At 55.6% G+C, this 14,883-nt stretch overlaps 1 protein-coding gene across 4 annotated transcripts in view; it reads left to right on the top strand.

Moving 5' to 3' along the window:
* The first annotated feature begins 1,435 nt into the window (after nt 1–1,435).
* The window catches only part of STK32C (serine/threonine kinase 32C), a 64,523-nt gene continuing 51,075 nt past the window's right edge, over nt 1,436–14,883 (top strand). For all 4 annotated transcript variants that reach the window (XR_005630111.1, XM_039731441.1, XM_039731438.1 and 1 more), the window contains exon 1: nt 1,436–1,579. Coding sequence is in view for 2 of the 4 variants with exons in the window: in XM_039731438.1 (XP_039587372.1) it covers nt 1,495–1,579 (85 nt within the window). In the remaining 2 variants the exon portion in view is untranslated. The remainder of the gene's footprint in view (nt 1,580–14,883) is intronic.

The following is a 14,883-nucleotide window of genomic DNA, read 5'->3' as shown; positions in this document are numbered from 1 at the left end:
ACAAACACATTCTTATGTCCCAATCCTATATTGAAAATTTTTTGGGAAAAGACTCTGACTTTGTGCTCTGGATTTCATTGTCCAAATATTAGTGGAGAATGAGAAAATGACAACTGACTGCAGCTGTTACACAGCATCTTTCATACTTTTCCTACAGAATGTAAAGGCAGGAGAAAGGAAGGAGGAAAGCTGATAGCTCAGAGATTCACAGTGTATTTAGACACAAACCTATACCGAAACAAAGCTAAAATTACTGCCTTGTATAAAAGTGTTCTATCTTTTTATTTGAGAGCAAATTCTTTCTGATTTTTCAAAGAACTACTCTTTGAGAACTATTCTTTGCCTTTGGAAAACTGTTCTTAAATGATACCTTTCCATTGTAATCCCTTTACAACTTCCAGGCTCTTTGAAATAATGATTGCCTCCTCGCACACATTCTGTGAGGAGCACAATAACTGACGTATCCATTTCAAAACATGCTGGGAAAGAAAACAGCATCAATTTTAAATGAAAACTTGTGAAACAGCATCTCAGGAACCACGAAAGTACTGCTGGTGTAACAGCTGTGGGCTACTGGCTCAAGAGCTCTCCCTTGCCATGACGTTTCTGATGTGGTCTGCTGGCACTGAGAGTTATTCCTGAGATGCTTTTCATCAGCCATTCCACGAGGCATTCCAGTTCAGCAAGCCAGGAATGCCCAAGTCACAAGCATGTTCCAGCTCAACAGTCTCACGAGCTTTAGCAAGACCCAGTGCTGGTGCTGGATTGGAGCAACCACTGCTCTCGGGGCAGGCTGGGGACGGAGCAGCCCTGGGAGAAGGAGCTGGGGTGCTGGGGGGTGAGAGCTGGCCATGCCCCAGAACCTGTGCTGGGCTGATCCCCCAGCGTGGGCAGCAGGGCAGGGGGGATTCTGCCCCGCTCAGGTGAGACCCCACCTGCAGAGCTGACTCCAGCCTGGGCACGCCAGCACATCGGCTTTTGGGAGCAAGTCCAGAAGAGGCCACGGGGATGGTTTGAGGGACGGAGCACCTGGCCCATGAGGAAAGGCTGAGAGAGCTGAGATTGGCCAGCATGGAAAATAAAAAGCTTTGTGGCGATCTAATCGTGGCGTTCCAGTGCCTGGAGGGGGCCTACAGAAGGGATGGAGAGAGATGTTTACAAGTGCCAGGACGCGGGGGAATGGCTCCTAGTGAGTTCCGATAGGCAGCGAGCCCCAGGGACCGAGGCAGGATGAGCGGTGTGCGCTGGCAGACACCGCCGAGCGCCGGGGAGAGGCTGGGCTGCACCGCGGCGCGCCGGCTGCCGCTGCCCGTGCGGGGTGTGCCAGCGAGAGCCAAACACGGGCCGGGGACAGAGAACGGCCCCGGGGACAGAGAACGGGCCGGGGACAGAGAACGGGCCGGGGACAGCGAACGGGTCGGGGGACACAGGGGCCGGCCGCGGGAGCCGCGGGCCGGCGGGAGAGGCCGCAGGGCATGCCAGCCGCCCGCCCCGATGTTTCACTGGAGCAAGTGGAAGAAGAGGATGGGAGCGAGCGCCTCCTCCTCCAAGAGACCCGTCTTCGACGAGCGGGAGGACGGTGAGTGCGGACCGAGATGCTCGGGGATGCCCGCCCTGCCCGGGATGCTCTGCCCTGCTCCGCCCGGGTGTCCAGCTCCGGGGCACTGTGCCCTGCCCAGCCCGGGTGTGCAGCTCCAGGGCACTGTGCCCTGCCCAGCCCGGGTGTCCAGCTCCGGGGCACTGTGCCCTGCCCAGCCCGGGTGTGCAGCTCCGGGATGCTCTGCCCTGCCCAGCCCGGGTGTGCAGCTCGGGGCACTGTGCCCTGCCCAGCCCCGGCGGCGCCGTTGCCGCGGTGCCCCGCTTCCCAGCCCGGGATGTCCATCCCGCGGTGCCCCGCTTCCCAGCCCGCGGTGCCCGTCCCGGGGTGCCCTCGTTGCCGCGGTGCCCCGCTTCCCAGCCCGGGATGTCCATCCCGCGGTGCCCCGGTTCCTAGCCCGCGGTGCCCGTCCCGGGGTGCCCTGGTTCCCATCCCGGGGTGCCGAGCTGCCCGCCCGGCACTGGGGTCCCCCGGCGGTGCCCCTGTCTGGGGCCGTGCCCGGTGCGGGGTCCGGCCGGCGTTGCCTCCCCGCAGAACGCAGGGACCCTGCCCACGGGCACCCCGCGGACACGGGGCGGCCGCCGCCACAGCGGGGGCTGGGAAGGGGCGGCGAGGGGACGCCGAGCAGCGGAGTTCAGTCTGTGCACCGACAGCCCGCTTGGACCGAGTGCCGCCGGCATCAGCACCGAGCGCTGCTGCCGGTGCAGAAAGCTGCTCTGGGGTTTTCCCCACAATACAAGCTTGGGGTGGGGGGCAGTTTTAGGAATACGCCGTGAAATACCACCGTTGCATTAGAAATCGTGGGTGCAGGGTGAAATTTCAGAGGAGCAAAGGAAGGAAACTTTGACTTGGGTGGGGAATTGTCGGGAGAGCCATGGGGCCAGCAGACAGGTGCCGGGGCACTCCTGAGTGCTGCGTTGGCCCTGTGGCACCAACCGGGCACACACAAAAACCCCTGTGTGGGGGGGTGCTGGAACTGTGCACTGGACAAAGCTGGAGTTGGATGTGTCAGCCTGGGTCTGAGTGCAGTGATGTGAGGCTCAGGGTGTGCTGGAATTCCCTCGGTGAGGGAACCACACCTGTCTGTGCTGCTCTGGCAGCTGACGGGTTAAATCAGGCAAACTTCCTGGCACAAGAGCTGGTTATTTCTCCAACAAGTTTTTATTAGCAATTCACACTGAGCAAGCTGAGTAAAGACACTTAAATCGGAGGCTTCGCTGCAATTACATTCTGAAAACAAAATTTCTTTCTGAGAGGCTTTTAATTCTGCCCTGAGCCTGAGTGCGGGCAGCCAGGGTGAGCGAGCTGTGCAGCTGAGTGGCTGCTGACAGGAGCCTGGGAACACCTCTCCAGGTACTTTCAATCAGCGCTTTCACTGTGTCCCAATTACTGGCACATTGCTTCCTTGATAGCTCCTGCCTTTCCATAATTCCTTGTTAGAGTGTGCTCAGAGCAATTACAGTGTTGTTCCAGTGAACTCATATTTACTGTCATGGCACAGTTGCTATGGTGATCTCCTAAGACATCCCAATAACTTCCTTAGATAAAGAAGCTGGTTGATACTTGGGTTTGTGTGTGACATAATGTGGAAGAGTTACTAGTGACAACAATATAATGAGAAATCAATTAAAAATATAAAAAGGAAAAGACCATTTAGTATGTCAAAATTTGCCCATACGTGGTTCCTTGTGATGGATCTTTGCACAAGGATGAGCCTGACTGCTGAAATCCAGCAGATAATCCCTGTTAATTTGTCAGGGTGTAAATAGAAGGTTAACATTTATTGTGGTCACTAGTAACACAATCAGTACTCAGATCGTACTCCAGATCGTTGCAGACCTTTTGGTGTGTGTCCCTGACTTTGTGGGGACTGGTTTTGGGCTGTCACTGTGTCACTGGTTCCTGTCACAGCGCTGTGGCAGAGGCAGTGCCCGGGGGATGTCCTGGGGCAGGGCAGTGCTGTGTTTGCTCTCCCTTGGTGTGAAACTCCTGCCTCAGAGGGTTCTGCACTGTTTCCCCTCTGTTAGGAATTGCCATTTCTCCTCAGCCTGCGCCGGTGCAGCCCCAGCTGCTGCAGGATCTCTGTGGACCCGGGCAGGAGCTCCCGTGTCACCCCTCTCTGGGAGCCACGGCTGCTGCTGTCCTTGGTGGGGTGTGTGGGGTGGGCTCTCCGAGTCTGACTCCAAGGGTAAACGTGGTATTCCAGAGTATGTCCTAAGGACCTTCCCTCAACCCTCTCCTCTTCCTCAGCATCTTTCCTGTCAGTGTGGCTTGTTCTTTGGCAGAGAGGGAAGCTGGTGCTGGTTCAGGCTGCTCCTGCTCCACCCAGGGCCAGGGCGGTGCAGAGCTGGGCTCTGGGGAGCCGTGCCCAGGACACAGCTGTGCTGCTCCCTCCTTGCTTCCCTCCCTGGCCGCTGTGGTGCTCCCATCCCCATTCCCCCTTCAGGAGCCTTCCCGTGGCCGTGGTGCCCGCTGAGGCCAGGTGAGCCTGGTGCTGTGTGTGGGGCACAGCACCCCTCTGTGAGCCCTTGGGGTGCCCTCCTGCTGCAGCGTGCCCACCGTGCTGCTCCCTGCTTGCACACACAGCCCGCCAGGATTGCTGGGCTGCTCACAGCTGGGGTTCAGCCAACAGCAAACTGACTGTGACAGGACAGTGCCTGTGTGTTTGTGTGTGCTTCCAGGGAGCCCTGGCGTGCGGGAGATGGGTTCTCTGGCTGTGGGAGCCGCTGCTGCAGCTGGTTCCAGTCCCACAGGAAAGCTGGCACTTCCATCAGCTGGGAGGGAGCTGCAGCCCGTCCAGCTGAGATACTGCCCAGGGATGCCTTTGTGAGAGCTCGGGTTTGGCGAGGTGCACTGCACCCTGTTCATGAGCAGAGAAAGTCAATGAATGGAGGGGAAGGAGGGGAAACAGCAAGGAGAAAACTATGGGAAGAAGAAAAGAAGGCAAAAGAACAGAAGGACTGCAGGGTGGAGCACTCGGAGCTGTGGTGTGCTGGAGTAAGGTGGGCTCAGCGAGCTGGAGTGAATTGTAGCAGGTTTGTGGGTTCTGCATTACCACTGTGGGCTGTTTTCCATCAGGAAAAACACACCCTTGTCTGTAGGGACTTTTCAGGGTTTGTTATTTATACCTGTAAGGATTTTTTAAAAACTCCTCACTCGAGAGTGGATTTGTTCTCCAGCCCAGAGGAAAGGTGGGCACTGCCTGTCTGCTGAGACACGTCTCTGTGCAGGGCACGGGGCACTGGGGTGTCTCACAGAATCACAGAATCATTTGGGTTGCAAAAAACCTCCAGGATCATTGAGTCCCAGCCGTGCCCACCAAGGGATCCCCACCTTGTCCCCAGCCCAGAGCTCTGGGTGCCACCTCCAGGTGACACCTGCAGGGATGGGCACTCCAACCCTCCCTGGGCAGTGCCAGTTCCTGATCCCCCTTTCCATGGGGAAATTCCTGCTGTGCCCACCCTGAGCTGCCCTGGCCCAGCCTGGGGCCGTTCCCTCTGCTCCTGTCCCTGTTCCCTGGAGCACAGCCCGACCCCCCGGCTGTCCCCTCCTGCCAGGAGCTGGAGAGAGAGAGGAGGCATGGAAGTCATGAGGCTTGTTTGTCATTTGGGCAGGAATTATGCTGTTGTTCTGGGAAGCAGCCAAGCAAGTTTTATTGACATCTCCCTCATTTTTAGAAGAAAAAAAACCCTATTTTTTAAAATTTATTTTTTATGCCAGGTGAGGAAAACCTGTATTTGTGAAGGCAATGGGAATGTTTCAACCCAGATATCTGAAAAATGCTTAGCAGAGTTGTTGGACTCGTGCACTGGGGCAGAGCAGGAGGAAATACAGGGCACACTTAGTGCTATTAGCATTGCCCACAGTTGTGTTACACGAGAGAGGGGGGAAACCACAGCGAGATTTATCTCTCTATGCAATTATGTCTGAAGAGGAATTTCAAGAGTGCATTTTGGATGTGGTTTCTCCTGAATCGAAGTGGTTTACTAAAAAAACTGTGTGTAAATATACATGAGAATCTGTGAAGCCATCTGCTGCTTTGTGCTTTGCTGTGCCTCCCCTCGCTGACACGAGGAGAGCGGTCCAGGGCTCCTGTCCGTGTCCTGATGCTGAATTAGTTTTTTCTGCTGATGTACAAGGTTTTAATGGTGCAGCCCAGTGACTTTCATCGTGATTAGTATATTGTCTCAATCACTTTTCCCCTCATCCCTTGTTTGACTCTGCCAGAATGCAGATGGTGTTTTGTAAGGGGGTCAGGTGCAGGCGCCTGTGTTTATCCTACTTGCATCCAAATCAACTTTTGAACACGTTTCCAGTTCTATAGCTCGTGGGTGGCGCTGTCCCAGTAAAGCAGCCTGGTCCCCCAGGGTCCCCTGAGCATTGTCCCTGCTGCTGCTGCTGCCAGCCGTGCTCCTGCCAGCTTGGCTGCTCCTCACAGAACTGACTGTCACCTCAGCTGGGCAGGGCGTGCCAGCCCTGGGCAGGAAACGTTGCCCTTTTGTTGGAAATCTATGGTCTAGTGCCCAGTAAGGCAGTTGCAAAATCCCAAATACTACTTATCTGGGGTCAGATACAGATGTGTTAAGCTTCCATGCTCTGCAAACCACTGACTAAAGTCTTCCCTGCTCAGACTGCAAGAGAACTTTTCCCATAGCCTGACTTTCATGGCTGTGGGTTGGGAGCACAGATGCCTTCCCTGATATTTAAACACAAGGGAAAAAAGCCTTTCTGTATTATCAAAGTGGTAGCTAAGAAAGCGGGCGGGGGGAGGAGGGAGTGGGAATTGCAAGGAGGTGTCAGCAAAGCTGTGTTCGGCATTGCCAGCAGGGCTTTGTTCCGGCTGCCCCCGGAGCTGGGATGCTGTGCCCAGGGACTTGCTCCTCCATGGATCTGTCCCTGGCCCCTGCCCCTCATTCCACCACACATGGAAAACTGTCCTGGGCGTGAGGCTTTGCAGTGTGTCGTGAAGTGCAGAAATAGGTTAAATCCTGGGAATTCAGCAATTTCAAGTCTCAGAGGTGTGTGGTACTGTGGGCAGCCTGGGGGTTACTGGCTCTGAGCTGTTCCATGAGTGTGCTGTCCCTCTCCACCCTGCTGGCTCTGGTCCCTTCGCAGTAGTGCTGGCTCAAGTCTCAAGAAAAGCTCTTCTCAAGGGGCTCATGTGTCTGTGGGAGATCTGAGGAGAGGAGATCAGGGTGAAATGAGTCCTCAGGGCAGCCCACACTGTTCACATGGAGCTGGAGTAACAAAAAATAAACAAACACAACAGCAATTTGAAGGACGTTTGATGGATAGGGAGGGACAAGGGCAATCAAGGAAAAGTCACTGGAAGTACCGTTCAAGTGAAATATTAAATCAGACTAATACTTGGTGTATTCTGTGGAGGCCAGAGTCCTCATGACTAGCTTGGAATGGGCTCGCTGTGATTTGGGAATAGCATGCAGGGGCACGTGGCTGGGGATTGCCCACCTTCCCCCGTGTCCCCAGTGCTGGCGTGGGGACCTTCCCCGTGGCTGCAGCTGTGCTTTCTGGGCTGCAGGTCCCAGAGTGAGCTGCTGGAGAGAGGGCCAGCAGTGGCTGGAGAGCCGTGCTGCCAGTGCTGGCTGCGGGCAGCACAGGAACACCTTCTGCCCAGCCTGCGGCAATGGCCGTGAGCAGCTCTTGGCAAGGGAAGCCTCCCCAGGAATGGGAAAAGCTGCCCTTTGTGCACTGGGGTGCTCCACCATCTCAAGCTGGGCTGCTGGAGGGGGAGGCAGCTGGCTGGGCTCTCGGTGTGTGTCACATCAGGAGAGGGGGGTGTGGAGCTGGTGTGTGCCCACCCGGGCTGGGAGAGCCCGTTCCCTTCTGAATATTGCCTTATTTCTTGTGGGGTGCCTGGAATGGAGCCTTGCTCACCCACAGTGGTGGCGTGCCCTGTGCCAGGGCCTGGCTGTGCACCCCTGAGATGCAGGGGACTCTCTGAGCGTGGCTGGGACAGGGGACGTTGCTGAGCCCGTTGTTCATGGCAGCAGGCCTGGCCTCTCCCACTCTCTTCAGTGGAGCTGCTCTGCAGCTGGGAAGGCAGGGTCCCTCAGCAGGCAGTGCCCACACCTGCCTGCCCCTCCTGTCCTGAGCCACCGTGGACCATCCTGGGCTGGGGAGCAGCGTGGCACCGGGTGTGACAGCTCCCAGGGCTGGCAGGGGTGAGGGTGTCCCTCCAGCTGTGGGGTGTGCCAGCACAGCTGTGTGCCAGGGAGGGGAGCCCTGCTGGCTGCACCTGGCTTGGTGCTTATCTCCTGGACTGGTGCTTATCTCGGACAGCCTGAGGGCAGCTCAGCTCCTCTGCACAAGAGAAGAGAATGTCAGTGCCCTCTTTCCCTCTGCCGCTGCTCTTCGGGAATTAAATTGCTTTCGGTGACAGTTATGGAAAATTCAAAGTGCTCGGGGTGTGTGGGAGCAGCCGTGTCTGAGCACTGCCAGGCAATGAGGCGTGACAGTGCGAGTGTTGATGTGTTCATTTCCATCTCAGGTGCTGCCCAGGGCTCTCCCAGCACCCGGCAGTGCTGAGGACATGTGGGCACTGAATGATGTACAGACTTGCGTGGCTTGCTGGTTTGCCTGTGCCCACGAATCCTTACAGGCCGATGGTTAGCCCTGCTGTGGAATTAAATTAAATTAAACTGCAATGTAATGTCTTTATAGCTTTGCTGATGTTTCTGGAAGCTGATCAGTTCCATCTGTTAGTCCAGAAAATACCTTTACTTGGTTCCAGTGGCTCCAGCAGAGAGCTGCTGGGCTCCTAAGGCTGATGAGTGACTTTCAAGGTAACCTGCAAAGGGCTGTCCCAGCACAGAGTTACCTTATTGTCCAAATCTGCACTTGGTTACAGCTGAGCTGTCCGAAGACAGGTGATATTTTGTATTTACATGGATAATGTGTGCACTGGAGCACTGGTGGAAGTGCCCAGAGTGGGGAGGGCAGAGTGAGGCTGTGGGAGCACTGCAGGTACTGCTGTCTTACTTTGGTCTCCATCCCTGCCTGAGCTGTCTTTGCTCTGGAAAAAAGGGCTCTTTCTCCCTTTCATTGTTTCTCCTGACCATAACCCCCTCCTACCCTCTGACAAAGAAAAATGCATAACTCAACAACAGTTGCCATCACTGCTTAAAATCCTGGGGTGTGATTTGTGTCCTGGGATTTTAGAGGGATCGCGTGGTGGCAACAAAAGGCCATCCTATGAGTGTTTCAGATATCCAGGGTGGGGGAAAAAAGCAAGGGAACAGGGTAACTTGGTAGAAACTGGGAAGAAACTCAGATTGAGATTAACCTGTTGGAGTGTTTGGGAACCCAAGAGCTGAGACACTTCCAGCCCCAGCAGAGAATAGCGCTGGTGTGTAGGTGGGGCAGTCAGCAGAAGGCACACGCTGGTTCCTTAGAGAATCCCTGGATTAATTCTGGTGTGTGCAGAGGTCAGAAAGGTGGGCTGGGCAGGCCTGGGCTAAAGCTCAGGTTCCTGCTCTGAGCAGGCAGATCTCCGTGAGCATTAGGAGAAACATTTCTGGGTGAATGAGGGTGAATCTGCTCTGGGCCCTGCTGCTGGCTGGACACCACTTCACCCACAGGCTCAGTGCCTCACTGTCAGAAGGGTGTGGGATATGGGATATGGGATATAGGGTATGGGATATGGGATATGGGATATGGGATACGGGATACGGGATATGGGATATGGGATATAGGGTATGGGATATGGGATATAGGGTATGGGATATGGGATATGGGATACGGGATATATGGGATATATGGGATATGGGATACGGGATATGGGATATAGGGTATGGGATATGGGATATGGGATATGGGATACGGGATATGGGATATAGGGTATGGGATAGGGGACATGGGATATGGGATATAGGTTATAGGTCACCCCCTGTGCGAGAGATGTGGCACGTCAGACTGCCCTGTGAAACAAGTGACACAGAGTCCATGGGGAAGCCACATACTGCACCTTGGCTTTTTGTGCACTGGTTCCAGTCTTAATGGGAACTGGCAGGCAAGACCAGCCAGCAGGGAACACAGAAAATGATACACATTGTGTTTGGATTGTTTGCACTGTTGGAAAACGTGCTTTATGCTTCACAGAAAATAGGGCCAAAGCCTGGTCCCAAATAATTTGCACTCTAAAGGCTCCATGCTGCATATGGTAAGCACATGAATAATTCATGCACATGCAAACAGGCCCCATGGTTTCACATTCAAGCCTGATTCTAGATTTGCTCAGAACTTTGAACTGGCATGGATTAGTGGCTCTTCCAGCACAGAGGAGGCCTGGCAGGCCCTTCAGCACAGGAGGAAAGAATCCCCTGTCCTGGCTGGGTGTGTGTGTCCTTGAGGGCTGGGAGCTGCCCTGTCAGCCCAGCTGGGTGGGCTGCCCGTGGCTGGGGCAGTGGCCAGAGCTGGGTGTCTCTGCTGAGCTGGCCGTGACACGCTGGCTCTCCAGAGTGCACCGTGTGTCCTGCCACAGCACCAGAGGCTCTGGGGAGAGCTGGCGTGGCTGCAGGCTGCGGCTGTGAGCTCGGCACAGGGCTCAGGGCTCCCACAGTGCAGACCCAGGGGCCATGGGGCAGCTGCCCTGAGCTGTCAGCTCCTGCTCCAGTCCAGCAGGGGCTCTGCCATGGTCCCTCAGAGTGCCCTTAAAGCAGGGACAGCCCAGGGGCTCTGTGGCCACTCTGGTGCAGCGTGGGGCGGGTGCAGGGGCTGCTGCTCTGCTCCACTGGGATTTATTCCACGTTAAATGCCACAGCAGGAGCATCGCAAGCAGGTGTCAAAACAAGCACAGCTGCAGCCAGACAAACTTAGGGATTGATTAATGAATAGTTCCAGCCTGTTGTGTGTTTCGCTACATGGCGTTCTGATGTAAAGATCAATCTGTGAATTTATTTAAAAAATAGCAGGTTTCTTTTAACTAGAACAAATTGCCTCTGTTTATCAAAAGGCCGAGTAACATCAACAAACAGTTCAGTCTGTGTTGCCCCTCAGCACTGCTTGGGAAATCACTTTAGCTAGTGCTTCTCCTGGCCTTGGTTTGGATTTTTCCATGCTCTTAGCTTGGCATCTCCAAAGGCACCCCTGCCTGCCCCGCTGCTCTCTCCAGAGGCCACTCTGCTCCTGCTCTCGGCTGCACTGGGGTTTTCCCACTGCCTGCTCTCTCTGCCCAGGTTGTTCCCTGGGGTGTCCAGGGCGGGTGGCACTGGGCCGGGAGGCGCTGGTGCCAGGGGCAGTGCTGGGGATGCTGAGGCAGCTCAGCCCTGTCTGTGCCCAGGCAGCACGGCCCGAGGCGCTGTGCAGGGCGAGCAGGGGCTCTCCCGGGGCCAGCCTGCCCCTGCAGCCCTCAGGGTGCCCAGCCTGCCCCTGCAGCCCCCAGGGTGCCCAGCCCATGGAGGGGGCACTGCCCTGCTCCCCTGCTTTCCCCTGCCTGTGCTGAGCCCTCCAGGAGATGTTCCTTCTCTCCGGAGCGAGCTGCACATCGCTGTGCTCCAGAGAATTCCTTATCACACAAGGAGGATGCCTGCTCTCCCCGGAGAATTTGGGCTTGGTGAATAATTCTGTTTGACATCTGCTGTGAATTTGGGTCTGCTCTCTTCTTGTGGAGTTGAAATGAGTCCTGAGTGGTTTGGCCACCGTCCTGCAGGTGCAGTTGGGCCAGCCCAGCTCCTGTGAGCTCGGCTGAGGTCTGCCCATGGGCTGAATCTGTTCTGACACCTCCAGAAGAAAGAACAGGCTTGTTCTTGACTACAGGGAGCACCAGAGGGGATCACTGCTCCCACCTGGGGTCAAGCAAAACATTCAGATATTCACACTTTCTTTTTTCCTTCCCAGCTTTAGTGTCATTGCCAGCATGTCAGTGATACCCTCTCATTCACACTGTCTTGCTCCTAATTTTTCCTTCTTTGCTGGAAAGAGCCTCTTCCATTGCCAGAGCTGTGGGAAATGCCTGCCCAGCTCAGCGAGTGGCAGAGGACAGAGCTGCATGTGGGACACCGGTGTCCTGGGGACACCAAAGCCCTGCTGGTGCTGCCTTGGTGGTGGTGCTCACCAGCCTTGCACCCTGCAGCTGCTGGTGGTGCCCAGGGCACTCGGGTCCCTTCTGAGCCCCTGGTGAGCTGCTGCCCCGTGCCTGCCCTCCTCAGCTGAGCTTGTGACAGGAGGGAGGGCCGGGGAGAAGCAGCATGGCCACAGCCCTTCAGCTGCTGCTGCAGCAGCTCTGCCAGGCAGCACATCCACTGCTCCCAGCCACAGGGATTTTGGGAGCACGTCTGCTGCTCACGAGCCTCTGGGACAAAGATAGGACCGTGTGCCTGAAATAGCACCCTGGAGCCTGCACACCCCACCAGTGGCTGCTCTCGAGAGGGAAATCCAGAGTTTGTTTTCAAGTCATCATCGCTGTGTTGACAAGGCTGTGTGAGGAGCGCGCTCTGAGCTGGGGATGTCTGAATTAACTCCCAGAGCAGTGTACACACAGGGTGCACACTGCTCACCGCCCAGAGGGGCACAGAAGGGGCTCCTGCCTTTTGCAACAGCTGTTTCACACAGAGTCCCAGAGTCACTGGGGCTGGCAAAGCCCTCCCAGCCCATGCAGTGCCAGCTGTGCCCATCCCTGTCCCCAGCTCTGAGTGCCACCTCCAGGCATTCCCAGGACACCTGCAGGGATGGGCACTCCAGCCTCCCTGGGCAGTGCCAAGGCCTGAGCCCCCTTTCCAAGCCATGGAGGAGGTGGTGGTGGAGGGTGTGCAGTCACCAATGTGCCCGTGTTGAAAACCACAACCCCAAACCACACATCACTATATTGTCATGGTGCTGATCCATGCCAAGAAATTAGCATAGCTGCCATTCAGCTCTTTTCAGGAGATTTTTTTTCTGTTCTTTTTGATTTGCTCTTTGGTGCTCCAGTGGTGTGAAATGCTACAGCAGAGACCATCCTTCAGTGCAGTGTGTGCAGAGTGCTGGAGTGCTAGAGAACAAGGAAATGGCATTTCCAAATGAACCGTCTCTGCTCTTGCATCTCTTGCAGCTCACATGCAATGTGGCTGGTGCACAGTTTCACTCTTCGGTGTATTTTCCCAGTGTTCTGGTAGCTGTCACCAGCCCCAGTGACACAGCAGGAGGAACAAGACTGTCTTTCATGACCCACAGTGAATTTGCTGGTGTGGCAAGTAGTAAAAGCCTCTTTTGATGGAAAACCAGAAGCAGCTGACTGTAGAAAATATTCTTGCGGTCTCTATATTACAAAGAGTTGTTGTCCTAGGACTGTTACATATTGTAGAAAACTGCAGTGGTTCTGGATAGATTTGGGAAAAGCAGTGATGATCAGGAGACATAAAACAAATGCTATCAAAGAGAATGGGTAGGTTGTTCCCCAAAAGACCTTTGTTTATCTCAGACTTCTTAAACCCTCTTAATGTGATCTAAAAAAAAAAAAAAAAAAAAAAAAAGGAATGCTGAATTCTGTTTTATTATCAACAGTTTTTAAGTTCTCACTTAAAAATGCTCGTGTGTGATCCGTCACACACTGGTTGTTGCTGTGAGCCAGCAGTTTTGTCACAATACCTCACTGTGTGTTGCTGCCTAGAACACAAAGTTAGACAAGATGTGGGTGGCTCTTTCTCCTCCCTGCCCTGAGCAGCTTTTGTGGCTCTCCTTGGGTGCAAAGAAAAAACCCACCAGGTCTGAGGGCTTCAGTTACCCGTGGTGACTGGATTTAATGTGGCTCTTTCTTGGAAAAGTGTTCTTAATTATTAATATTGCTGGTTTTTCTATTAATTAATGTTTTTAACCTGCCAAATACAGTGTCAGGGCCTTCCCAAGTGCTGTGGTACTGAAGTCAGCCATGGTCTGTGCGCTTTGAGTGTCCTTGTGAGCTGTTTCCTGACCTTTCAGCACAAAAGCCCTGTTGTTTCCCTTCTCGCGGCCGGCTCCTTCTCTGCAGGACGCAGTTGTGCAGTTGCAGGAGGGTGGGACAAGGTTACAGCGTGAAGAAGTGCAGTGGATGTCGCGTTAGCAACTGGCGCATCTCTGGGATGGGTGGTGCTGCTCGGTGGTCTCTGCGTTCCCATGGCAACGGGCAGGGTCCCCTGTGCCCCAGCCCGGCAGCGGGGACAGGCTGGCTGTCCCTCGGGGAGCCCCAGCACAGCTCTGCCCCAGCACTCGAGCTGCCCTCCGTAACGCTGTGTGCCACGCCTGAGCCCCGAGCAGCCCGTTCCAGGTGTGCTGCTGCTGTGTGCTGTGTGCTGTGACCCAGGCTGGCTGTGCCCCTGCCCCTGAGCCTGGCAGTGCTGACACAGCCTGGCAGCTCCTGCCCCAGCTGGCAGTCTGCTCTCCCTAGTCCCGGGGCGCTGCCTTCCACAGCTTGGCTGCTGCTGTATACAGAAGCAGTCTGTTGTTTCCAAATTCACCCTTTGGGGCAGTGTGTGCTGCAGGGGCAGCAGGGTGGCTGTGCCCGGCTGGCTGGGCTCTGCTGCTCCTCTCTGCTCAGTCCCCCGGGCTGCCAGGTCACCTGTGTGTGTGCCTGCACCCCAGACACCCTGCCCTGCGTGCCCGGCCCGGGCCTGGAGCAAAGCACAGCACTGTCAGGGTTTGTGAGGAACGAGGAGGTGAGCGAGGCTGCTGGGATTGCAGCGGACGTGGGACGTGGGACGTGGCCCTGCCACAGGCAGGCAGGAGCAGGGCCGTGTGCCAGGGCAGCTGACAGCCCAGCCAGCTTTTGGGGAAGCCACCCTCAGGTTTCATTAGCACACAGCTAGTGCCAATGTCCTTGGCCTTGGCCAAAGCTGGATACAACATCGTTCTGCCCAGAGCTGTGGGTGTGTGTGGCCAGAGAGCCTCCTCTGTGCCACCAGCCGCAGCGTGGGGAAAGGTCACACCTGCTGCTGCAGCCAGGAATGAGCATTAAACACAGCACGTTGCCTGTGGCGCCACGATTGCAGACACATTTGCAGAGGGAGTGATTCTTTTCGTTAGGATGGGGATGTCCCGGGGATGTCCCATGGATGTACCTGTCTGGACAGGCTCCCTCTCTGGCCCCTGGTGCCCCCAGCGTGTCTCACGCTGCTGCTCTCACGAGGATCTGCGCTGAGGAGTGACTGGGGCTGTTCTGACAGACAGGGCAGGTTCCCCACGCGTGACCCAAGTGGAGCTCCATTCCCCAGGATTGTTTATAAACCTTTCAGAGAAGCCCCACTGCTTGCAAGTCCTTTGTGTCTCAGCGTGATGCAAATGCAGCACAAGGTTTGCTGCAAAGTAGGTCTGTACAC

The sequence above is a fragment of the Passer montanus genome, unplaced genomic scaffold, assembly GCF_014805655.1.
Source record: "Passer montanus isolate IOZ18808 unplaced genomic scaffold, ASM1480565v1 scaffold77, whole genome shotgun sequence".
NCBI lineage: Eukaryota > Metazoa > Chordata > Aves > Passeriformes > Passeridae > Passer > Passer montanus.
Note: the sequence above shows the minus strand (reverse complement) of the source record. Positions and strands in the feature narration are given on the sequence as shown.